This window comes from Trachypithecus francoisi, unplaced genomic scaffold (assembly GCF_009764315.1).
Source record: "Trachypithecus francoisi isolate TF-2019V2 unplaced genomic scaffold, Tfra_2.0 Lachesis_group13, whole genome shotgun sequence".
Lineage (NCBI taxonomy): Eukaryota > Metazoa > Chordata > Mammalia > Primates > Cercopithecidae > Trachypithecus > Trachypithecus francoisi.
Genome location: NW_022681458.1, coordinates 41,004,467 through 41,030,972, shown reverse-complemented (window position 1 = coordinate 41,030,972; position 26,506 = coordinate 41,004,467). Strand labels below are relative to the sequence as shown.

The 26,506-nt window shown below is 41.5% G+C and overlaps 1 protein-coding gene across 2 annotated transcripts in view; it reads left to right on the top strand.

The window, feature by feature from the left end:
- LOC117095242 (aldehyde oxidase 1) overlaps positions 1–26,506 on the top strand; it is an 88,834-nt gene that overhangs the window by 33,474 nt on the left and 28,854 nt on the right. The window contains exons 17-25 of one of the 2 annotated variants that reach the window (XM_033232030.1): positions 3,394–3,566; positions 3,867–3,993; positions 6,614–6,736; positions 10,088–10,184; positions 17,453–17,577; positions 19,561–19,694; positions 20,818–20,905; positions 23,661–23,747; positions 25,468–25,659. In XM_033232030.1, the coding sequence (XP_033087921.1) occupies positions 3,394–3,566; positions 3,867–3,993; positions 6,614–6,736; positions 10,088–10,184; positions 17,453–17,577; positions 19,561–19,694; positions 20,818–20,905; positions 23,661–23,747; positions 25,468–25,659 (1,146 nt within the window). The remainder of the gene's footprint in view (positions 1–3,393; positions 3,567–3,866; positions 3,994–6,613; positions 6,737–10,087; positions 10,185–17,452; positions 17,578–19,560; positions 19,695–20,817; positions 20,906–23,660; positions 23,748–25,467; positions 25,660–26,506) is intronic. The other variant, XM_033232031.1, reaches the window with a different exon arrangement.

Genomic DNA, 26,506 nt, shown 5'->3' with positions numbered 1-26,506 from the left:
GGTTTCAAAAGACTTCTTTTCAATGTGATGAAGTGTTCCGTTGGTTACAGTGAAACGTGTTACGTCAGTTAACTCCCAGACCCATTACAGATACCTATGAATGTCTTTCTTAATGTCTGAGCTTGTGAAGTATCTGGAAGTTTGCTTTTCAGGATGAAAAAAGTTCTTAGGGTTTTAAAAAGAACATGTGGGTGATTTTTTTCACTCAAATGTGGTTCAGGTTGAAAGCCCAAGCAGCATCACAGCTCAGCACTTTGGGGGATATTTTGCCGAGGAAGTCAATTCCTACCATCTGCAACATATGAAAAACCACACCTGGTAGAACCTCATTGTTGGTTTTTCCTTTTCGTCACTATCTCAGCTCCTCGAAACAGAGGAGGAAGAGGAGAACTGAGGGGAGTCCTTTGCCATGAGGACAGGGCAGTGTGAGCTACGTCAAAGGGCTGGAGTGTTGGGACTGCCTCCAATCTGTGCTCATGCCTGAACCCCAATAAGTAAACTTTTCTCTAGTTTTCCCTAGTCCCCTACATTCGTGGCCTAATATCTACCTTTATTTAATGGAGCCCTGGGCCAAGGCCTAAATTATTTTTCTTGGTAGTCTCCTGCTTTCTAGCTTATAAAGTCAGGATGACTCAACAATAACCGAAAATGAAAAAACAAAAACTTAGTCAATACTCTGTTTTTTGTGCCCTGTATTATACTAACTACAAAATTGAAGTTTACATTTAAGTAAAAGAAATATGAAATTAGAACAATAAATGCTTATCAACAGTGTTTATTTTGCAGCAAGATGGTAAATTTTATATAAAATAGGAATAAGTGCATCCTACACACATGTCTTATACCTAGTTAATTGTAGAAATTACACTACTTTCTGTGCATAGTTGTCAGCCACAATTTGGTTGACATTTTACTTCTTGTCATTATGAAATGACAATATTTCATTGCTTATGAAAGCAGTATTTTTTTTCTTTTCAAATCAATGTTGAACATGTTCTGAAATAACACATGCCACTCTGCTGTTCTCTCCTGATATTCCAGCCCTGCCACCTGCCTGGAGAATCTCTGATCTCTATCTCTACCCAGAGCTTTATTTTTTTGAGGCCCTTAAGTAGTTGGGTAGTGAGTGGGGAGCACTCTTCTCGAGTTCCTGGATCTGTAGAGGGCGCTGGAGAACTGTACATTTCACAGCTGTCTTAGGTAAAGCTCTCATTATAACCAGAGCTCTCCTCCATTTGTGGGATTAGATGAATTAAATCCAAATGTTCAGAAAGGAAAGCAAAACATCTACATGAAAAGGAAATGTGTTAATCAGGGGAATCCAGACAGCTTCTCTTCAGTTCCATAGAGCAAGAAGCTTGGAGCACTTTTATTGGACCAGGGCAGACTTTGAAACAGGAAAACCTGCAGTGAAGAGTGAAATGAAATACCATTTTAGATGGATTCAAGTATCTAACTTATTGTTCATATGTACTGAATAGGCTTTCTCAAACTGCACATTCGGTAATCAAATACAAAACAATTTAGCTTTTCTCCTCGCTCAGATGCCTTAAAGGACACTATGTTGGAAATAGGCCTGTTTCTTCTTTTTTCTCCCAGTAAAGATTTTTAACCAGTATGTGTTGGCGACTTGTTTTCTCTTCCCTCCTGCCATATGATGTGTAGGCTCATCTCAAAGGAAGATCCAGGGCATTGTAAGGCTCATCTCAAAGGAAGAGCAAGTGCTCAGGGTGATCCTGTGAATTGCAGGATGGGAAGGGGAGGCGTCCATAGCTTTTCCCTGACTGCAACCTGGCCAGCATGACTGCCTGCCCCTCACCCCCAGGTCTTCCAGAGAAAGCCTCTGGGAGTCTGGCCTCAGTCCCACTACCAAGTGCAATGTGGACACAGTGAGTTACAGATTGGGGTACCCGCCAGGGCCACTCCTCAGCCACAGCCTTCACCCTGGCCTTATGTCTTCACTCGTTCTCCTTCTTTCTTCATACCTTCGATTCTTTTCACAATACACACCCAAGTGGAAAAGCCAGAAACTCCCATATTTGAAATACCAGGGCGGACATTGTGCTGATTAATCTCTGCTTTGGTTAATGAAACACATTTAAGGTATTTACAGAGCCACCAGCAAGACCTTCTGCTCCATGGGGCTTTAAGAAAGAGCCACATTAGTGAATCATGACTCCAACTGCAGGTCCCTTTGGCTTCATTCTCTACCAGGATTGTCTAAGTTAAGAGTTTTGCCAATTGTTTCTTACATTGCCTCACTCAAAATAGAAAAAAAGAAGGCTACTCTGGTTGAAGTAATAACCTCAGTATTTTCTATAAACATAGTCACGATATCACCATACTCTTCTGTAAAATACTATATGTGTCATGCTTATATAGAAACAGTAAGGTCATTTCGATAATAAAATTTAAAGAGATACATAAGCATTAGCAAGAAGACATAATTTTATATTATCAAGAAGAAAGATTTAAATTTGTTTACTTATGCAAATGGAATTTCCATTAGAGATGTTTGGGGTCTACATTCAAAAAAGGTGAAAAATAAGAACAACATCAGGGATCGACATACCAGTTGGCTTATTGAATTACTGTAGTAGGTTTATTGTCTTGGTGTTATTAATAGTGACTTTTGGCCGGGCGCAGTGGCTCAAGCCTGTAATCCCAGCACTTTGGGAGGCCGAGACGGGCGGATCACGAGGTCAGGAGATCGAGACCATCCTGGCTAACACGGTGAAACCCTGTCTCTACTAAAAAATACAAAAAACTAGCCGGGCGAAGTGGTGGGCGCCTGTAGTCCCAGCTACTCGGGAGGCTGAGGCAGGAGAATGGCGTAAACCCATGAGGCGGAGCTTGCGTGAGCTGAGATCCGGCCACTGTACTCCAGCCCGGGCGACAGAGCGAGACTCCGTCTCAAAAAAAAAAAAAAAAAAAAAAAAAATAGTGACTTTTTTCTTTTTTTTATGGAGTCTCACTCTCTCTCCCAGGCCGGAGTACAGTGCTGTGATCTTGGCTCACTGCAACCTCCACCTCCCAGGTTCCAGCGATTCTGCAGCCTCAGCCTCCTGAGTAGCTGGGATTATAGGCATGTGCCACCATACCTGGCATTTTTTTTTTATTATTTTATTTTTGTATTTTTAGTAGAGATGGGGTTTCACCATGTTGGCCAGGCTTGTCTCGAACTCCTGACCTCAAGTGATCTGCCCACCTTAGCCTCCCAAAGTGCTGGGATTATAGGCATGAGCCACTGTGCCTAGCCCAGTAATGATTTTTCATATGCAATAGTATTCTGGTTTGAGTGTAAATTGTATAGCTACCTTCTTATGGGAGATGTGCATAATAATAATTCCTACTTTATAGAAATGTAAAAGTATATTTTGGTTATTTATTAAGCAGCATATAGGCCCAAAGCAGCATCCTGAAGACCCAATTGGCCACCCCATCATGCATCTGTCTGGTGTGAAGCATGCCACGGGGGAGGCCATCTACTGTGATGATATGCCTCCGGTGGACCAGGAACTTCTCTTGACTTTTGTGACTAGTTCAAGAGCTCATGCTAAGATTGTGTAAGTGATAAAGTTCTTACCCAGTGGGCGTAAATGATTGTCTTTTCATCTAAGTCACATTAGTGAAAAGTAATGGTGTGAAGAAATAGGCTATTTGTTGGTGATATCCAATGCAGACCAGAGGTGAAATGGGATCGAAATGTAGGATTTACTACAACTTCATTGTCCCAAGAATTTTTTCTCAATTGTCTGGCAGAGACTGTTGGACAGTTCTTACCTCTCTCATATCTTATTCTCCAAGTAACCATGTTCTCAGCCTCTCTGGCCACTCTCAGGAGCTCTGCTGTGTATATCACCTAGGTCTATTGATCTGTCAGAAGCTCTCAGCATGCCCGGTGTGGTGGACGTCATGACAGCAGAACATCTTAGTGACGTCAACTCCTTCTGCTTTTTCACCGAAGCTGAGGAATTTCTGGCGACAGATAAGGTACTGCATTTTTCCTTTTATTTGAAAAATAGCTTTCTCAGTTAATGGTGCTTCATATTTTCCTAAAGATATCATCTAATTTGGCACACCATGAAAGACTCCAGTGTTCTTAGAATGCTTATTATAAAGGTATATTCTAATATTGAATGAATTCAAATATATTCATTTTCCATGTAAGTGAAGACATTAACTAGTTATGTCAAAGATTATTTGGTATTTTACATTTTCTAATAGTGAGATGGCCTGCTGCTAATGGTATAAATGGATAAATGAAGATGGATTAATGATAACTTTTATATGGAAATCCCTTTCCTGAGAACTCCTTATTATTGTCCCAGTCTCCGTGTGGTCAAAGTTCAGTTACAAGTTCAAGTGGTATCTACACCATGAAGCCTTTTTTCTCATTCTTCAATCCAGAAGTAGTGTTTGTTCTCTCTCTCTCTCTCTCTCTCAATCTCTCTCTCTCTCTGTCTCTCTCTCAACTTATTCTGATTCATTCATATTTCCGTGTGTTAAATGGGTTTTTTATTTTTATTTTATTTTATTTTATTTTAAATGGAGTTTCTCTTTGTCACCCAGGCTGGAGCGCAGTGGCATGATCTCAGTTCACTGCAACATCCACCTCCTGGGTTCAAGCAATTCTCCTGCCTCAGCTTCCTGAGTAGCTGGGATTACAGGCACGCACCACCATGCCCGGCTAATTTTTGTATTTTTAGGAGAGAGGATTTTTGCCATGTTGGCCAGGCTGGTCTCGAACTCCTTACCTCAGGTGATCTGCCCGCCTCGGCCTCCCAAAGTGCTGGGATTACAGGCATGAGCCACCACACCGGGCCTAAATGGGTTTTTTAAAAGTGAGCATCTATGATGTCTGGTCATCATAGTTGAACCAGATATGTATGATCTCTACTCTCAGGGAGCTTAAAGTCTAGAGGAGAAAATGAAGTGACCTTTAATGTACTTTCTACCTTGTGTTAAGCTTGTTTATTTTGATCTCTTTTATATTTCCTCTATCTAGTATAAATTCCTTGAGTGAGGACCCATGTCTGATTCATCTGTGTATCCCACACACTGCTTCACACATTGCAGGGCGAATGAGTGGAGGTATAGTGATAACATTGTTGCCTTGTGAAAATTACAAATGATTAAAACTTTGGCTACAGCAAGGACAGCAGTCAGCAGGTTTTCTGCATAACTCAGACTGCTCAGTTCAGTGTTTACCCAAAAGGGCTTCATAATTTGAAACAGTCCCTTCCTCTGGCTCTCCCTGGAAGGTACTTCCTGGAAGATATTGTCTGTAGAAATGAAAGCTTGATGACTGAGAGTTTGAACTCAAGGTTGAAATTCCCCCAAAGCAGGGCTGTGTAGCACTGGCAGAGACGGTGAGAATTTAAGGTCTTTGCATAAATGTTTACTAAACAAGTGAAACTGATCTTGGCTGCATGATAGTGTCTGCTCTCTGAGATGTGCTTATGAAGATTATAAGCATCTCAGGGGCCACATCTATGTGCCAGGTCACAGAAGCCAAATCAGGAGACTTTGGAGTGCCATTGTGAATGATTGCTTTTGTTGGTTTAATGCTTTTTAAAGCATTCATTTATGGCACTTAATGGCTTTTAAAAATCTTTTCATTGTAGAAATTGTAAGCATACACAAAAATGGGAAAGTACTGTACAATGAGCCCCATAGATCCATCACCCAGCTTCAAGAGTTTTCAACATGTTGCCATTCTTGTTTCATTTTTCTCTCCTTCACTGCCCCCCTCCAATGAACACACTTTTTTGTGTGTGTTCATGCTAGATTTAATGTTTTTAATACCTTTTTTTTCTGATGACAAAACTACTTTATGTTCATTGTGGAAAAGACACAGTAGTTTAAAGTCGATTTTTAAAATGAGTGATTACATTGAAATTGTGAATCACAGCATAAGGTAGGAGAGAGAACTCAGTAGTCACGGTGACTTCTTCCAGTCCAGACTGATTTTACCTTTCTCAAGGCTTAAGGTTTCTTTTCCCCATCTAAATTTCTGCTCTGGTCCCTGTGTGAACTCCTGAGTCCAGCTACCCCACCTGCAGGTGAATAATCCCCAGGAAGGGGATGCTGTCTGCTTGGTTGCATCTTGGCTAGGATGCCTTTTCATGAAAAGACAGTTTGTGAGGAGAGATGTGCTCACCAGCAGGCTTCTGTTATCTCAGGGGACTCCCCTTCCCAGGTCACCCCCTTTTTCTCTCTGGTTGAGATGAGCTGTGACTTCCTGGTCTCCCTGTCCATGAAAGCAGAGGTTGTGTCTCTCAGAACAGCTCTGATTGTCATGTGACAGCCACACGTCAAGCCATGGGACAGGCTGGCTTTCACACAGCCTCATAGGCTTGGCCTGGAGCCTGAGCCTCCTGTCCTCAAGACAGCATGACTCCTGCTCCTCTGATACAGCACAAGGATCTAAACTTCCCCCAGTGCCTGGGGTCAGGAGGCCAGCTGTGGTTATAGTCATGGACAGATGTGGAGGGGTCACATCTAGCCCTAACCCTCATGTGATCTAGTACTAGGAGAGAGGAAGAAAATAAATAAAAGAGAGGACCTGATGCCTGCCCTCCTTGACAACAAAGGTCTTTCTGTGTCGTAGGTGTTCTGTGTGGGTCAGCTTGTCTGTGCCGTGCTTGCTGATTCTGAGGTTCAGGCAAAGCGAGCTGCTAAACAAGTGAAGATTGTCTATCAAGATTTGGAGCCACTGATCCTAACAATCGAGGTAATGAGTTCCATGGTGGTGCCAGTTGGGAGCCAGAACAAGTATCGGTTAAAATGCTTTTGGCTACTGTAACAGGAAAATGTGGCTCAAAGTGGCCTCCAAAATACAGGGACTTTGTTAACCTCTAAACAGTCTCAGTATTAACAGCTTCCCCAAGGACACAGCTTCTTTCTGCTGCTCCTCTCTGCTGCCCACGATAGAGGTTCGATTCCTGTGGTCACACAGATGGCTGCCAGGACAACCTGGACTTCCTCCTTCATGTTCAAGGAGTAAGAGGAACCCAATTGCCCCAGCATTCCAAGCACAAATCCTGAGATCCAGCCTCATTAAGCCATTTAGGTGACATATCCATCTCTGAATTATGACTGGCAGGGGAATGGAGGAGCTGTTGGTTACTTCTAGGGGTCGGAGTTGGGGCCAGATTTCTCTGAAGTAAGTGGGCTACATAGGGGAGTGTAGGAAACTGAAACAAATCTGAGCCCTGTTGGGAAAGGGGAAGGGGAGAGGATGCTGGATGGGAACCAGTGATGTCCAGGAAAGTGGATCCACTCTGTGACTTTGTACCCACCTTCACCCAGGCACACAGTGAGGACCAACAGGATGTTCCATGAAGTGAGTGTCAGAGACACGATTTTTAGATTTTTCAAGAGATAAATCGTATAATGCCTACAGGTATTTTGGCAACTTAAACAAACTGGAGAATTGCATTTTCTCTTCTGATGTTTAGAGAGGAGTTGAAAATTTATAAAGGCTGTAAGACTCATCTCCATGAAATGATAGGGTGTTCTGCGTGCATTCCATTGGTTCTTATAACTTCCTGAATGATGAAAGAATGAACACTGGGGAGGCAGTGTAAATAGATGAGACTCAGTCCATACAGGCTGCATGTGCTCTGGGACACAATATTAGCTTCACAGCATAATGAACACGTTGTTCTCTGGGTGACCAGCATGGCCTAAGGCAGAATTGAGGAAGCGACCTGGGCACGATGAGTGTCTCCAGGAGAACTGGGTGTTGGGGGTGTTTCCTGCCATGCTGCTTGATGCTTAGGAACATGGAGTTTGTCTCTGGGAATTTTTCTTACATTTTCAAATAAAAATAAAATCATGTCAAAAAGACAAAAATGTAGAAGTTTAATTGGAGTCAAAGTGTGATTAGGCCTCCCAAATTTTCCTGGCCAGTTTCAAATTCAAACATTCTGTTCCCTTCTCAGGCCCTTTTCATTTACGTGTTGCCTGCTGCTCTTGCTTCCTAGATTCCATCCCCCGAAGTTTTGCTGGAGAGTTAGAATTACTTATTAGAAATTATTTACATAATACTTCATCAATGTTTTGTGTATAAATCTTTGCCCAATATCAGGGGCTAAATATCTACTCTTCACTCCCCCTACCTTCCAGTCCAATAAAAGCCCATATAAGCAAATATAATAGATGCCACTCCCCCTGCCCTCATCACTTCAACCAGCAGACTCGTGATTGTCTGCCAGAGAATCCCAGCATCAGATTCAAGCTTTGGCTTTGTGGAAAAGAGTTGCCTTACACTGTGTTCAGAGATTAAGCTCTCAAAGTTTCATCAACTGGATCAGAGTGAATTTAATCAAAGTTTAGAGGAGGGAAATATGCCCCTCTCCCTCTTCATTACAGTTCTTTTATCACTTTCCTGACTAAGAAAAATTCAGAAAATTGGCTCAAAGTTACTCAAAGAGCAACCAGCCAGTAAAGTTGAAAAAGATTAAGCTTTTAAAAATAGGATTTATAAAAAAACCTAGCTTTTTTTCAACCTGGAATCTCTTTAATCTTGGATTAATAAGAAAAGCACATGAACTGATTCCAATAGGAAGTGTGTTATCAATCAAAAAAGAACAAAACCAAATGTATCTCTGTCACTATCACAAAGGTTTAATCTGGCTCATGCTTTTTGAGTTTTTAGTAGATTGAATGGGGAAATGATCAAAACTCTTGAATCAAGGGGTAAGGATGATGACCATAATGGAAAAAAATGTGTTCCCTACTGGAATCTGTCATGAATAGTAATCATCAACAACAACATGATCATAGCTAGGACCTATACAGAGCTCACTACGTGGTTGACATGGTTCTAGGTCAGTTTCACACATTAACTTACTAAACGCCCACAAAAATCCTATGAGGTAAAAACAATTTTCATCCCCATTCTGATGGGGAAACTGAAAGACAGGATTACCCAAGGTTACATAGCTAGTCAGTAACAAAAGCAATCAACAAATACTCTGTCAAAGAAGCTGGGCCCCACCGGTGCTATAAACAAACCAACCTAGTGTTTGAATGGGGGAAATGGCCGAATCACAATAGCATATCCCTCTAAGGGGTGTTGTCTAGACACTTACTGGTGGCCAGAAGGAAACAGAGATAAGAGAATCCCCAACTACCAACAGAGTGGAATTTCATGGATGGACAATAACCCACAGTGGATAATGCCAGCAGGAGCTGGCACACCACATTTGCCAGTGGACACATGGATTACTGCAAGATAAATTCTCAGGGATAGCTAAAAACCAACCTGTGTTACTGTAACTACATCTCTCGTTATGTGTACCGCTGTACCCCTTTACTGGGCACCCAGGGAGAGCCAATAGGAGCCAGTGTATAAATGGATTTGTACACCCAGCACCCAGACAGGGCTTGTCTGAAATCTTACTTCAGAGCTAGAGGTCCCAGGTGCTCTACTGCCCCGTGCAAATGAAATGCTCATCCCCACAAAGAAGGAATGTGGGGCTGCCAGGCAGAGCCACCATGATCCCAATCACTAGAGTCTCTTCAACTACCAATTGTTGAGTGCTTCCTATATGCCATATAAGCTCTTCACATGTCTTATTTCATTTTATCTTCACCAACCACGATCCTATTGGAGCTATATGCACACCTGTTACTTCCGTTTTATAGACGATGATAAGAGAGGTGAAGTGACAGGCCCACGGTCAAAGCTGGTAAATGGAAAAAATGTGTGCAATGCTGTCTGGGGCCAGAGCCTAGGCTCTGAAGCCCTATGCTATATAGCCTTGGCTACATGAAATGGCTTGTGATGTGAAGACAATAATCTGCCTGGAAAATACTAGTTTCATTCTGGGATCACTTAGATGCCAGTTTTTTTCTGTGCATATTATTTCTTCAGACTCCGTGGGCACATTTACATTTCTTCATGGGGAGTCTCTCTGCAGTTGGATTCTTAGCTTGGCTCACCAGGGTCGTGGTGAAAGTGCACGGGACCACAAGGTGAAGGGAGAAACAGCTTCTGCTCAGAGGATGTGCAGTGGGGTGTGCCTGCCGCCCTAGGTCTTGCCCAAGCTGCCTCACTCTTCTGTTTTCTTTCTAGGAAGCTATACAACACAACTCCTTCTTCGAGCCAGAAAGGAAACTGGAATATGGAAATGTTGATGAAGCATTTAAAGTGGTTGATCAAATTCTTGAAGGTAAAAAAGTAATACAAGGGTAAGCGTTCTAAGCCTTCTAAGCATGTCAGTTTAATGCTTCCTTTGCCTTCTGGAAATCATCTGGTAGCCTAGGAGGGTTTTGCTCCTCAGGATCAGGTGGAACAGGCACCTCATTCACAAATGTGTTTCCCTCTGTCTCTGTGGTAGGCGAGGAGCCAATGGGGAGGCAAAACAGGAGGCAAGACCCTGCCCCTGTGCCCAATCCCCCTTCCCTCATCAAGGCTCCGGTTGTTAGAGATGTCATTTCCTTTCCTGTTCACAACCACCCTGCAAGACAGTATTATTATCTCAATCTTATAGGCTGGAAAATGGAGGCTCAGAGTAATTATGGAGTGTGACCAAGGTCACACCACAGCTACTAAATGACAGAGTCGGCCATTGAATTGATAGGCTTTATTAAGATATCCAAAACCCACATTTGTTCTTCATCCTTTCTCTCATTGATTCTCTCTCTCTTCCTTTCTTCCTTCTCTGCTTTTTCTTCCCTTCCTCTCCCCTTCCTTTCTCCTTTCTTTCTTCCAGACTTCTTTCCTGCATGTATGTATGTAATTAAAATTAAATTTGCCTCTTAGAAAACAGTTAATTATAACTTTCCAGTACAATTCCTTAACTTTTGGCTTTGAAATATTTTTAAATTTACATAAAAGTTGCAGAAACATTAAAGAAACTCCCAAATATTTCTCACTCAGATTCCCCAGTGATACACACACACACACACACACACAGACACACACACACACTTCTCACACTTCTGAGCCATTTGAGAGTAAATTGTAAACATGATGTATGTCTGTTTACCCCTAAATAGTCAGTGTTTGTTTCCTAAAAACAGGATGTTGTCGAACATAAACATAGTTATCAAAATCAGAATATTAACACATATACTATTAATCTACACACCTTATTGAAATTTCACCAGTTGTCTCAATAATGTCCTTTATAGCAGAAAAAAGAAGTTCATCATAAGTCTTAAACAACCCATGCTTTCCCCACTACATTCTGCTGTCATTGCTGCTGTGAAAGCTGTCCTAATGCCTGCCTCACAAGATCTCTGATTTACGCAGACATGATACTGGATGGTTATGGGCAGTCTGTGTCACATCTCAGAGCAGAGAAATCACCTTGCATTGTCTGTCTTTAAGTGAATTTCCAGGACGTTGGCCTCTAGTGCATGTTAAAAACTCCCATCTTCTGAGCTGGTCACAGTGACTCACGCCTATAATCCCAGCACTTTGGAAGGCCAAAGTGAGTGGATCACTTGGGGCCAGGAATTCGAGACTAGCCTGGCCAAAATGGCGAAAACCCCTCTCTACTAAAAATACAAAAATTCTGGGTGTGGTGGTGGGTGCCTGTAATCGCAGCTACTCAGGAAACTGAGGCCCAAGAATTGCTTGAACCCCAGACGCGGAGGTTGCAGTGAGCCGAGATTGCACCACTGTACTCTGGCCTGAGTGACAGAAGGAGACTCCATCTCAAACAAACAAACACAACTCCCATCTTCTTAATTTTTCTCTCCAACCTTGATCACAAGAATAGGAAGAGTCCTAAGACACATCCCATCCTGAGTGCACAGCCAGAGCTGTGTAATATGTCACCAGTCAGCCCAGCTTCTTGAGCTCCAAGCCCATCATGTCTCAACTCTATGGGTGTGTTAAACTTGAAGCGTGTTCGGAGCTGACTGGAAATGTCACCTGGAAGCTGTAGGAAAGATACCTGGAACTGTCACCTACCAGTTTTCCTTGGCATTGTGTCTTATTAGCTGTGTGACCTGGCAGGGCACTTCTCAGGGCTCAGTCTTCCTGTTTTAATATTATGTGGATAAAGTAAAAACAAGTTCAAACATGAATTATAAAGATTGTAAGAGATAATCACGTGTTCTTGGCATATAGTAACAAATCAATAATTGTGAGCAATGATTATTAGATTCAGATGATTTTGTTCTCCTGAAGAGGTTGTCTATTAGTGAGATACGTTGGCAGGTGTTCATTTATCAAACCCAGTGTTTCCAAGATTTTCTCCTTATAGAAATCACTGAGGATATTTATGAGACCTAGAGATTCCTGTGCCCTTTTTTAGAATTGTAGAGGATCCAAAACAGCCCAGGAATCAGTCTTAACAAGTTTTCCAGGTAATTTTTAGGGCTAGTAAAATGTGGAAAACACTGGAAAGGTAAGTTTGATTTATGGGAAGGAAGAGAAAAGGAGGGTACATTTCTATCACGGAGGGTTCCTGGCATGAGCATGTCGGAAATATCAATATTTAGGGGGGTTCCTTGTCTCATGTTTGTTTTTTGACATAATGAGTATTTGTGCAAGAATTCTATTGTTGTATTTTTCCTTGACATCTTCTTTAATTATCTAATTCAATTAGGCGATTGATTTAGTCTGCCTCTTACTTTAATTTTTGTTATTGTGCATACCCCATTGATAAGTATAAAAATAATATGGGAATATTAAAAAGGACGTTTATACTACTTTTCAGTATAAATGCCAGGTGCAGTGGCTCACGCCTATAATCCCAGAACTTTGGGAGGCCAAGGCAGAACATTTGAGGTCTGAAAGAAAGAAAAAGAAAAAGGAAGCTGGGTGTGGTGGCTCACGCCTGTAATCCCAACACTTTGTGAGGCTGAAGCAAGCAGATTGCTTGAGGCCAGGAGTTTGAGACCAGCCCAGTCAATGTAGCAAGACTCCTTCTATTTAAAAAAAAAAAAAAAAAAAAAAGAAGCCGAGAGTGGTGGCTCATGCCTGTAATTCCAGAACTTTGTGAGACTGAAGCAGGCAGATTGCTTGAGGTCAGGAGTTTGAGATCAGCCTGGCAATATGGCAAAACTCTGTCTCCAATAAAAATACAAAACTTATCCAGGTGTGGTGGCAAACACCTGTAATCCCAGCTACTCAGAAGGCTGAGGCACCAGAATGGCTTGAACCCTGGAGGCAGAGATTGCAGTGAGATGAGATCACGCCACTACACTCCAGCCTGAGCGACAGTGTGAGACTGTCAAAGAAAAAAGAAAAGATAGAAAGAGAGAGAGAGAGAGAAGGAGGGAAGGAGAAAGAAAAGGAAAGACAAGGGAAGGGAAAGACGAGGGAAGGCAAAAGAAAACCAGTTTTCATCCTTTTGACTCACTATTTGAGTCTAGTTTTTCCTTTGTCTGCTATCGTCATTTGGATTATGAGTTTCTGATTACTTATTTCAATGAGAGGTAATTAGAATTAATTATCATAGCAACACTTTATCTGTCTTCTAAGAAAATAAGTGTCCCACACTAGGGTCTGTAGGAGTGGGGGTAAGGGAAGGGAGAGCATCAGGAAGAATAGTTAGTGGCTGCTAGGTTTAATACCTAAGTGATGCGTTCATCTGTGCAGTAAACCATCATGGCACACATTTACCTATGAAGCAAACCTGCACATCCTGCACATGTACCCCAGAACTTAAAAGTTGAAGGAAAAAAAGAAAGAAAATAGGTGTTTCACGAAAAAAAAAAATATTTAAAAGATAAAATACATGGAGCATTACATCAGGTCTTAGAATGTGTTCTTGGAGGGAGTACTATTATTGTTTGCACTTATCTGCTGCAAAGATACACTTCAGCTCTATCTAATCCCAGTGTCATAGCACTGGAGGATGCTAAAGATTACCATTTTCAAATGAGCCAGCTGAGGCTAGAGAGGCTATCTGATTGACCAGGATCAAATCTAAGAGTTTTCCCAATTCCAAAGTTAGTATTCTTTCCTCTACATTATCCTGCTTCTTATTTATCTCATTAAAATTCTGTTAACTGGGATGTGCTTTATACTGAAGAGCACAGAGGACAATCTGTATAGAAGGATTTGCAAGAGACCCAGGGAGCCCTGAACCTGAGACAATTTTCCCCACAACCTGCTCTGCTGGGCATGGTACAAATAGATACATTCACATCTTAGTAAATTTGGGACTTTAAGGGCCTCTTATTAAAATGTAAATATGCCTAGAGGAATCACTCCTAAACCCATACTGGGATAACATTTTGTCTCAGGGATTAGTTGATCAAATTGGTTTCCAACCTAGAGAGTTGAGAGCAGTACCCTAAGGTGAAGAGGGGACACCATGAGGAGGGCTGTTGTCCATGATGAGGGCTGTTGTCCATGATGAGGGCTGTTGTCCATGATGAGGGCTGTTGTGGTAGGCAGGACAATAGAACAGGTTTCTAAAACTTTGCCTGCTTTACAGGTTTAAACAGGTACAGCTCTAATTTTTTTAGCTCTGTATATTTTAAATAAAGTGAATACCTAACAAAATAAATTCTGAGTGGATAGGCAGAATCAATAATACTGCAAGCTTGAATTTGAGCCTAGTGACAATGACATGGGTCTTTAGACAATTTGATAAAAGCTTAAATTGAAGTGAAGATCCGAACTTGTGAAATTTTAACGTTTGTATTTTATAAGTGAAGCAGAATCTATTCATTTTTCTGCGCTCTTTTTTAAACTCAGATTTTTGATAAGATAGGAAGTCCAGATTACAATTTAAAACATTTCATTGGGAATCCTCAAACAATTTGCAAATCACTATTACTGAGTAAATTTTTAATTTTTAAAAGTTCTGCCTTCCATTAACATGATGGCCAGTAATAATTGTATTCTGTTTGTTCCCTCTGCTTTTTATTCTTTTCCCCACCTTCCTGTGGGTTGCCTGAATATTTGCTTAGAATTTCATTTTGATTAATCTATAGTATTTTTTAGTATCTCTCCTTGTACAATTTTTTTTAGTGGTAGCTCTAGATAGTTTACACACACATATACACATGCATATATATAATAAAATTTATATGCATATAAAATATTTACATATATGAAATATCACAGTCTGGTTTCAACATTTTACAAGTTGAAGTGTAGAAGTTTTACCTCCCTTTACATCCCTCTCCTTTTTATAATCTAATAATTCTATTTATTTATTCTACATACATTTATAATCACATGAAATAATGTTATAATTTTGCTTCAAACACAATTTAGGAAACCCAAGAGGAGAAAGGAAGTCTATTGTATTTACTGGTATTTTTATTCTTTCTGTTGTTCTTTCTTCCTTCCTGATATTTTAACATTTCTTCATTTAAAAAAAAAATCCCTTTCTGTCTGTTTTAAAAACTTCCCTCAGCCATTATTACAGGGTAAATCCGTTTAAAACAAATTCTTAGTTTTCCTTCATCTGAAAATGTCTTGATTTCCCTTTCATTGTTGAAAGATATTTTTGCTGGATATAGAACTCTGAGTTGACAGGTATTTTCACACTAGAAAAATTTTTATCACTTCTTCTGGCCTCCATGGTTCCTGAAGAGAAATCTGCTATCTTTAAAAGTGCTTTTCTTCTTCCTTTTTTTTTTTTTTTTTTGAGATGGAGTCTCACTCTGTCGCCCAGGCTGTAGTGCAGTGGCACGATATCAGCTCACTGCAACCTTTGCCTCCCGGGTTCAAACTACTCTCCTGTCTCAGCCTCCTGAGTAGCTGAGATTACAGGCACCCACCACCATGCCTGGCTAATTTTGTATTTTTAGTAGAGACGGGGTTTCACCACGAAAGTGCTTTTCTCCTATAGGTGAAGTAGTGTTTCTTTCTCATAGTTTTCAAGATGGTGCTTTTGTCCTTAGTTTTCTGAAGTTTGACTATGATGTGTCTTGGAGTGTATTTCTTTGAATTTATTCTATTTGGGATCACTCAGCTTCTTGAATCTGTAGATTTGTGTCTTTTGTGAATTTAGGGAAATTTTTAGCCATTATTTTTCAAATACTTGGGACTTCAATGGCACAAATGTTAGCTCTTTTGTTACATAGCCAATGGGTTCCTGAGGTGTTGTTCATTTTTTTCCAGTCTATTTTTTTCTGCTTTTCAGATTGGCCAATTTCGATTGTTCTGTATTCTTGTACATTAATCATTTCCTCTGTTCTCCCTATTCTGTTGCTGAGCCCTCTCTTGAACTTTTGAAATTTTTGCTGTATTTCTTAATGCTAAAATTTATATTTGTTTTTTCTTTTTATACTATTTATTTGCTGAGGTTTCTATTTTTTCATTTGTTTCAAGTGTTTGTGTAATTGTTTATTAAAGCATTTTTATTACAGCTGCTTTAAAGTCCTTGTCAGATAATTCCAACATTTGTGTCATCTCAGTGTTGGCATCTGTTGATTGTCTTTTCTCATTGAAGTTGGGATTTTCTTGGTTCCTGGTATGAATGATATTTGATTGTATCCTAGACATTTTAGATATTATGTAATGAAACTTTAGATCTTATTTGAATCTTCTATTTTATTATAATATTCTGTTTCACTGGACTACTTTAACCTTTTGCTGATGGGGAAGAAGGGGGTGATGCCTTGTTACTGCTAGGTAGGGGTTGTAAGTCCGGGTTCTCCATGTGGCGTCCACTGACAGCACTCCAACAGAGAGGCTGGGACACCTCATTGCAGCCTGACAAGGGTGGAACTATAGATATCCTATTCAACCTTTACAGTAGGGATAGGGCTGCAGTTTTCTCCCATGATGTTTGCCTGGAGTAGAGTGCTTATTGTCTAAGTTTTTTGCATTCTAGTCTTCCCCTTTTCTGGTCCTTTGGTTAGGGAGAGTGGGCTTTTCTTGAAGATTGTGTGTGTGTGTGTGTGTGTGTGTGTGTGTGTCTTTGCCTGTTGGTATTTTTAGATTGCTGGCTTCTGCGGAACTAAGTCTGGGATATCTGAGGCAAACAACAACAAAACTCACTGAACTCACTGCTGTGTCTTTCCTTGGGTCCTGAAGTTCCTAGCTGGTCTGCCTTCTCTCCACCTTTCAGAGTCTTCTTATGTTTGTTTTATAAATAATGCTCAGGGTTGTTATCTGTACTTAACAGGAGGTACAGAGAGCAGTATATCTACTCCCACTTGTCCTAGAGCTAGAAGCCTCCACATTCGCACATTCCTACTCCTCTGCTAATAGCGCTGGCTCCTTATGACCTACCGAATCAAGACCCCTCTGCTTTTGGTTCTAGAAAGTCATACACCTTTCTCTAGGACTCTGTGACCTAGATATTGGCAGACACAAAAGATTCTCCTACAGAACTTTACTTCAAATCTGCAAGTAGACTGAAAGCTAAACATTGTTTGTTACACTTCACTGTGCAGCCTGCTCCCCCAGCAGAAGCACTGTCAGTAGAATTTCTGCATAATGGGATGACACCTGGGGGACACTACCTGTTTCTTCTGACTGCTTTCTTGATTTTCATGTATTTTCCTGTAACAGGTGAAATACATATGGGAGGTCAAGAACATTTTTATATGGAAACCCAAAGCATGCTTGTTGTTCCCAGGGGAGAGGATCAAGAAATGGATGTCTACGTGTCTACACAGTTTCCCAAATATATACAGGTAACATGGGACCATTGTGGAGAGGACATGGCTAAATGATTTCCGGCCAGTGAAATATATCAAGAGCAATTAGAGATGAAAGTATATTTGGGAGGTTGAGGTGGGGAGATCGCTTGAACCCAGGAGCTCAAGGCTTCAGTGAGCTATGATCACCCACTGCACTCCAGCCCGGGAGACAGTGAGACCCTGTCTCTAACACAAAACAAACAAAACAAAACAAAAAATGTTATTTCTTCAGGGACTGAAGAAATATTGAGTACTAATAGCCATATTGATTTGGGTATTAATAGTCAAATGAGTTCAATGCTTTTAAAAGAGTGTTATTAAAGTGGGAGCCTTTTGTTTGTGGATTGTAGCTTTAAAACCAGTTATGGAATCAGCAGATCTCTTGCTTAGCTCTTGGAACCACTGTTAAGAACACAGGAGAAGGAAGAGCAAGACCTGCTCTCCAAAGTCTATGGTGCCTAACTCACATGAAACAGTTCGGAAACAATATTGAAAAGGATGCAACCAGGTGCTAAATCAGCTAAGGCAAAATTTACACGGGTGGAGAAATTAGGAAAAAGGAGAGTTTGCTGAGGGCTAGAATCATCCAGGAAGTCCCACAAAGAAGTCCTAAGTTTGGATTCAGAGTGAGAGTGAGGTTTGTCTAGCTGGTAGGACAAGAGAGGTCACTTCCAGGCAATTCCACAGCAAGATCAAATGACATCCATTCATTTATTTTCTCAACTCTTCTGCAAGCATTTGTTGCCTGTTTCCTGTACTCCAGGCAGCATATGCATGGAAGGAAGGAGGAATAGCACAATGACCACCCCACCTGGAATGGAGGGGTGCCTTAAGGGAGGCTAGGTTTAAGCATCAGGTTGAGAGTAAGGGAAATGAGGCAGAGGGGTCTTGATTCTGGTCATAAGGAGTCAGTGCTCTTAGCAGAAGAGTAGGAATATAAGACTGTGGAGAATGAGGCCTCGTAAAAGGCAGGATCCTAAGGAGGGTCAGAGGAACTCCACTCTAGGCCTGCTTTACTCTTCACTCCCTGTGGGATGTTGGGTCCGTAACCTCATCCGTCTCAGGCTTCACATCTGTAAGAATCAATTATTAAGACTAAATGACCCCTAATTATTAGGATGGCAGAAAAGAGTGAGATCTGCATCCAGGAAAGACCAACTAGTCAACTTTAGCAGCAATCCAAGCAAGAAGTGAGAAGTGCTTTTTTTTTTTTTTTTTTTTGAGACAGAGTCTCGCTTGGTCACCCAGGCTGGAGTGCAGGGTGTAATCTTAGCTCACTGCAACCTCTGCCTTTCAGGTTCAAGCAATTCTCCTGCCTCAGCCTCCTGAGTAGCTGGGATTATAGGCACACACCACCATGCCTGGCTACTTTTCGAATTTTTAGAAGTGATGGGATTTCATCATGTTGGCCAGGCTGGGCTCGAACTCCTGACTTCAGGTGATCCGCCTGCCTTGGACTCCCAAAGTGCTGGGATTACAGGCATGAGCCACCACACCTGGCTGAGAAGTGCTTATATTCCAGCAGAGACAGTAGAATGCAGGGAAAAGACCCATGCTGAGTGAGGCTTAGAAGACTGCAAAATCCCACAGCTTCAGGAAACGTATGCCTAGGGATTTGTGTGAATAGAATACTTTAGGTGTGGTTCATAGGGAAAATACAAAAAAGTATGAGCACAAAAATATGTCACTGGCAATGAAAACACTACTAATTAGTTTTGGCAATGTCATTATAGCCAAGTATTGCTGAGATCAGGTGGGGCTGTGTGCCAGGGTTGTTGAACATTATCCCATTATTTAGCATAACCACACCGTGTGGGTATCATGTGCAACATTAAAGAATCAAAACATCTAGTGGCTGTCACACTCCCATTTCAGGGGACAGTTTTGTTTGTTAAGATCATAGATGTGACAATAATAGTCACAGTTAAGTCCTTGCTGAAGATGGATCAGATTAATCAGAACTATTAATGTTCACAGGACATTGTTGCCTCGACCTTGAAGCTCCCGGCTAACAAGGTCATGTGCCATGTAAGGCGTGTTGGTGGAGCATTTGGAGGGAAGACGTTCAAAACCGGAGTCATTGCAGCCGTCACTGCATTTGCCGCAAACAAGTAAGTGGAGAAAATCTGCTAAAAATAAAATGAAGTCACGCTGAAAGTTCTCACTGTCAGAATCAATGAGGAAAAACCTGGGCCAAGATTATTTAATATCACATATACTATACAAACACACAATCAAGCTGCCAGCTTATTACACTTACTTGTCTTATACTGTCCTATAGAAACCAAAATAAGAATCAATTACTGAAAATAGTAAAAGCCACAGAAAAAATATTATAATACCTAGAAAGTGGGCAGAAACAGGTCCTGAATGGGCGGGAGTTACTTGTCCTCAGCACCTGCTGGACTGAGCTATATATGTAGAGGTCATATATATGACTTTTTGAACCATGTACCTATGTGTACATATACACATATATGTTTATATACATACACATAAACATATATGTATATGTTTGTGTGTATATATGGACATTCCTCAATATATCAAAGATATTTTTATAAAATGGGGTCCCATATACACACACATATATACATATATGTACATATGTTTATGTATATATGTGTATATATGTATATGTGTGTGTATGTATATTTTCTTGATTTAAATAGAGACTTTGCTTTTGTTATGCTTACATTCATTTATATAGCCATTTTCCTTTGAGGATCTCAAAAACTTCTCATGGAAAATTGTCTCTGGAGCAGGCACACCTAGAAGGCTTAATTTGTTTGCTGAGTAATATGGGTCAGTTCCTCCATCTCAGGAAGCAAAAAGACCTTGATTCCAGATCTCTCCCATCAGGGAGCACTTGGTAGTTAGACAGCACCTGCATTCTTCCATTTCTGGTGAGTCTAAAATAAGACCTTGGGACAATTTGCCTATAATAAAGGTTGTTACTGCAATGGGAAATGCTCCCAACGCAATGCCCTGGAGCCCCTGGCACCCAAGAGCCTCCGTCCCACAAGTCGCAAATACCTGGCATTACTCCCTGACCTCACGGGAGGAAAGCCCACTGTGTATGCCTTAGATCAGCAGAGGCTAGGCATGGGAAGTAGTTGTGTTGTTCTGTGGTGCGTGTAGGCTTCACTCAGGCTCTTGCTAGGAGTTATGTAAAGCCCAGAGAATGCCTACTAGGTAAGAGAGTTTACTTCACTTGCTTTTTTTCTGTTTTAGACATGGCCGTGCAGTTCGCTGTGTTCTGGAACGAGGAGAAGACATGTTAATAACTGGAGGCCGCCATCCTTACCTTGGAAAGTACAAAGTGAGTACAAGAAGGTGTGGAGGAATGATTTATGTTGTAGATATAACATCCTATCAGTGCACAGGGCAGCCTTTGGCTACTCTCTAGTGGGGAGTAACAATGAGCAAATCAACAAACAGAGCATCAATTTAACTTTCTATTTGTTGCGCTGACTTTTAATTACTAGCTGGTTCAATGGAGGCTTTTCTGCTTAGCTCAAAGATGTCAGTTTCAGAAATAAAACACTTAGTGCTAGCTGGTATTGGCTGTACAGAGCAAATAACTAGGAAACATGAGTGTGTACATCATTAAAGTAGATCTGATTACCATACTTATTCCCACATATAAGAAAGGTAAAAGTAGAATAATTCTCATAACAGTATTTGTAATAAAAATGATTATTTATAAATGGGTTCCTCATTCTTCAATGTATCAAGGATATTTTTGTAAAATGGGGTTCCAGAAATTCATAGAAAAAAATTTGTAGCAGAAAATAGTGATTCTTTTGCTTTATAAGAAAAATTTTACTTGCCAGTGTGGGCTAACTGCTCTAGCAAACAACTTAAAAGCTCTTAAGCTTTCATTATGTCATTTCTTGCTCAAGTAACAGCTCAGTATAATCATTGAGGGGGAAAAGGGGAGGATTCTGCTTTGTGAAATCATTGAGGACTGGAGCTGTTTCCATTTATTGGTGCCACTGTGCCCTTGGACTGCATCATCCAATATAGTGGTCACTAGGGGCATATGACTATTTAAATCTAAATTGCCCAAATTAAATACAATTAGAAATTTAGCTCCATAGTTGTATTAGCTATATTCCAAGTGCTCAGTAGCCACCTGTGGTTAGTGTCTGCCATATTGGACAGTGCAGACACAGAACATTGCCATCATCACAGAAAGTTTTATTGGGTATCACTGCCCTGCAAACTCTGAGTCTTCCAGGAGATCTTTTGCCAAGGGCAGCAGACAGGGAAGAGAGAGAGAGCATGGAGTGTCATGTGGTTGGTGCTTTAGGTTTTAGGCACTGGACCTCAGTTGTGTCCAGATGTCATTGGCGAGACCTCTGTCACCTAACTGTAAGGGAGGCTGGGAAATGTCATCTTCCTGTGTGCCCAGGATGAAAGACAACAGGACTTGTTAAATGCATAGCATTGTCTCCATCACAAAACTGCATAACTACATACATGTTTTTTAGGAGATAATGAATGTTTCCATTTCACATCACACTCTAAACTGTATTTTGAATTTGATTTAGCTCAGAAACATTTGTTACAGTAAACTTTATCCTGAAGGAGATTTTTTAAAATAAGACATATGTGAAGTCATTACGAAAACATAACAATCTCAGGTTAAAAGATAGAGAGAGGAATATGAGTTGGAGTATATATAAGCACCTTCTTAGAGAAGGTAAAAGATAGGTCTTCAAGAATGGAGGCCAGGCACGGTGGCTCAGGCCTGTAATCCTAGCACTTTGGGAGGCTGAGGTGGGTGGATTGCCTGAGCTCAGGAGTTTGAGACCAGCATGGGCAACACAGTGAAACCCTGTCTCTACTAAAAATATGAAAAATTAGCCAGGCGTGGTGGCAGGCACCTGTAATCCCAGCGACTTGGGAGGCTGAGGCAGGAGAATCACTTGAACCAGGGAGGCAGAAGTTGCAGTGAGCCAAGATCGCGCCACTGCACTCCAGCCTGGGTGACAGAGTGAGACTCCGTCACAAAAAAAAAAAAAAAAAAAAAAAACAGAATAGACAGAAGGCATGCCAGGTGTGGGAATAGTAAGAGCAAAACTACAGAGGTGTAATAAACATGGCATGTTTGATAGAGGCAGGAGTAAGGGGAGGGGGCAATTAGAACACAGAGCACTTCCTGGAGGGTAGTGAAAAATAGGATTGATGGGCTTAGGTGATGCCTGACTAAGAAGGGCCTACGGTCCCAGAGTGGGAAGTTTAAACTTGATCTTAAAAGAAAGAGTGAGAGTGAGTGAATCCTTGACTGGCTCAGTGCCATAATTAAACATGGGTACTTTCGGGAGGCTAAGAGGATGGTCTGGGGAAGAGAGAGGATGGAAGCTGGTAGACCAGCGGGAGGCAGCTGATGCATTCAGACATGAAGCAGTTGGGGGGTCTGAGATATGATAGTAAGATGTAGAAGAGATGGGTCCGAAAGCCATTATAGTGTCAAATAAAACAGGATTAGTGAAAATCTTGGCAAAATGCAATGAAGAATAAAACCACAAACATGACTTGGAGGGTTTTAGAAGAAAGCGACAAGTTGGAAGGAGAAGCCGATCTGGAAGGACAATGAAGAACTTGTTTGTGTAAATACTGGGGGAAGAAGTGACAACACCCCTGAAGCAGAAATACCCTTCACCCCCATGGGACTTTGTTGAAAGGACTGGATTATAGTGACAGAAGCCGTTGCCATATGGTGACTAAAACAATGAGAAAATAATGTTTTCTGATGGAGAGTAGTGTGAGGAAAGGTGATATGAATACTATTTACGGTAGTAATATTAATTCTATTTAGAGTGCTTGCTATGTTTCAGGCACTTGCCTATAATTTTCTATGTGTTGCCTTATTTACTTCCATTTCACAAATCGCCTGAGTGGTTACATAGCTTGCCTAAGATCACAGAGCTAGTTATATATTATCCAAGAAATCACTGCCAAATCCAATGTCATGATGCTTTTCCCCTATGTGTGGAGGGTTCGCAAATGACAAAATTTAGAGAGACTTGGCCGCTGTTCCGGCGTTCAATGTCGGTTCTCTTCCCCAGGCTGGATTCATGAATGATGGCAGAATCTTGGCCCTGGACATGGAGCATTATAGCAATGCAGGCACCTCCTTGGATGAATCATTATTGGTAAGTGTTTTAAGGAACAAGTTCACATTCCTGAAAGAGTGTTACATAAAATGATTTAACTTAGAAAATGTCCAATAGTTAAGTAATATTTGATTATAAAGGCATAAAGACCATCCTTGCAGGGATAGCCATGTGTTACTTCCTGGTGTGAGCCCAGAGATGCTGGCTGAGTTGTATCTGTGTGTTCACCCCCGGCTTCCCAAACTTAGAGCTCTTTTCCCAGATTCACACATGAGACCAAGCTTTCTCAGCTTTGGCCCTACTAACATTTTGGAGTGTGTAGCTCTTTATGGTGGGGACTATCCTGCTCATTGTACCATCTTTGGCCTCTACTTAGTAGGTGTCAGTGGCATTACCACCCTGTAGTCTTTTTATTTTTTACTTTTTACTTTTTGAGACAGAGACTCCCTCTGTTGCCCAGGCTGTAGTACAGTGGCTCAAGCGATCCTCCTACCTCAGCCTCCCAGGTAGCTGGGACTGCAGGTACATGCCGCCATGCCCAGCTAATTTTTTTTTATTATTATTTTATAGAGATGGGGGTCTCACTATGTTGCCAGAGGTGATCTCAAACTACTAGGCTCAAACAATCCTCCCATCTTAGCCTCCCAAAGTGCTGAGATTACAGGTGTGAGCCACTGTGTCCACCCCAACCCCAAATAAAAATGTTTTAACCAAGCTGGGCACGGTGGCTCACGCCTGTAACCCCAGCATTTTGGGAGGCTGAGGTGGGTGGATCACTTGAGGCCAGGAGTTCGAGACCAGCCTGACCACATGGTGAAATCCTGTTTCTACTAAAAATACAAAATTAGCTGGGTATGGTGGCACACACCTGTAATCCCAGCTATTTGGGAGGCTGAGGCAGGAGAATCACTTGAACCCCGGAGGCAGAGGTTGCAGTGAGCCCAGATTGCGCCATTGCACTCCAGCCTGGGTAACAAAAATGAAACTCCATCTCAAAACAAAAAAGAGTTTCAACCAAAATGTTAACAATGAAAAATGTCTCCAGACATTGTGAAATGTCCCCAGGAGAAGGGAAAAGATTGCTCACCATTAAGAAACAACACATTAGACCCAATGCCAAAACATTTTTTTCTGTTTTCAAATCATTACATTATATAAACCCAGTGCTTGGGGCCTGTGAACATATCAAAGGCCTTTGTATGTTTGAAATCTTAAAAAATGCATTAAGGCCGGGCGCGGTGGCTCACGCCTGTAATCCCAGCACTTTGGGAGGCTGAGGTAGGTGGATCACGGGGTCAGGAGATTGAGACCATCCTGGCTAACACGGTGAAACTCTGTCTCTACTAAAATACAAAAAATTAGCTGGGCATAGTGGTTGGTGCCTGTAATCCCAGCTACTCGGGAGGCTGAGGCAGGAGAATGGTGTGAACCCAGGAGGTGGAGCTTGCAGTGAGTGGAGATCGCGCCACTGCACTCCAGCCTGGGCAACAGAGCGAGACTCCATCGCAAAAAAAAAAAAAAAAATGCATTAACTCCAAAATACAAAAATAAAAAATCATGCTCTCAAAGGAAACATTATTCAAATACTTAAAAATTATTTTATAGCAAAAATGTGTTTAATTGGGGGCATGGGAATATTTTAGCATGTTTGATGAGATGTAAAGAGGGCTGCCATTCCCAGCCTGGTTTTGGTATGAGGTCGTAGGATGGTAAAACAGGTTCAGAAGGTCTTAATCACATCAACTCTGGATTTCTCCAGGTGATAGAAATGGGACTTCTGAAAATGGACAATGCTTACAAGTTTCCCAACCTCCGCTGCCGGGGTTGGGCATGCAGAACCAACCTTCCATCCAACACGGCTTTTCGTGGGTTTGGCTTTCCTCAGGCAGGGCTGATCACCGAATCTTGTATCATGGAAGTTGCAGCCAAATGTGGACTATCCCCTGAGAAGGTAATGCTAAATTAGCTTCACAGACAAAACATGTGGAATGTCGGAGAATGGGGGCCATTCAGGTTGAGGAATTTGAGACCCAGAGCGGTAAATGATTTGTGCCAGGTCCCCCAGCTAGCTGGTTAAGGCAGAGCCCAGACTCCAAAGTTCAGCAATCCTCACCCCCTTACTCAGACGCCTGCTCCAAAATCCCGAAGCAGAAGATCCTGAGGAGTGAGCACTGCGTTCTCCCATGGCTGGTGAGAAGCTTCCATTGGCTGGGGGTATAACTGCTACCCACAATTCCATCAAGGCCGTTGTTCCCCGCTTCCTGAACATCTGTGTTCAGGAAGCCAGCTGTGAAAAAGTTGCTCATTTCAGTTGCTAAACTGATCTCCTTTTTGTTCTTTTTTTTCCTTTGTAACATTAATAGATTGGCTTTTATTTTTATTTATTTCCATAAGTTATTGGGGTACAGGTGGTATTTGGTTACATGAGTAAGTTCTTTAGTGGTGAATTGTGAGATTTTGGTGCACCCATCACCGGAGCAGTAGCAGTATACACTGCACCATATTTGTAGTATTTTATCCCTCGCTCCCCTCCCACTCTTGCCCCCAAGTCCCCAAAGTCCATTGTCTTTGTGTCCCCAGAGCTTAGCTCCCACATGTCAGTGAGAACATATGATGTTTGGTTTTCTATTCCTGAATTACTCGCTTAGAATAATAGTCTCTAGTCTCATTCAGGTCACTGCAAATGCTGTTAATTCATTCCTTTTTTATGGCTGTGTAGTATTCCATCATACACACATATATAAACATATATGCTTATACATACACACTACAGTTTCTTTATCCACTCATTGATTGGT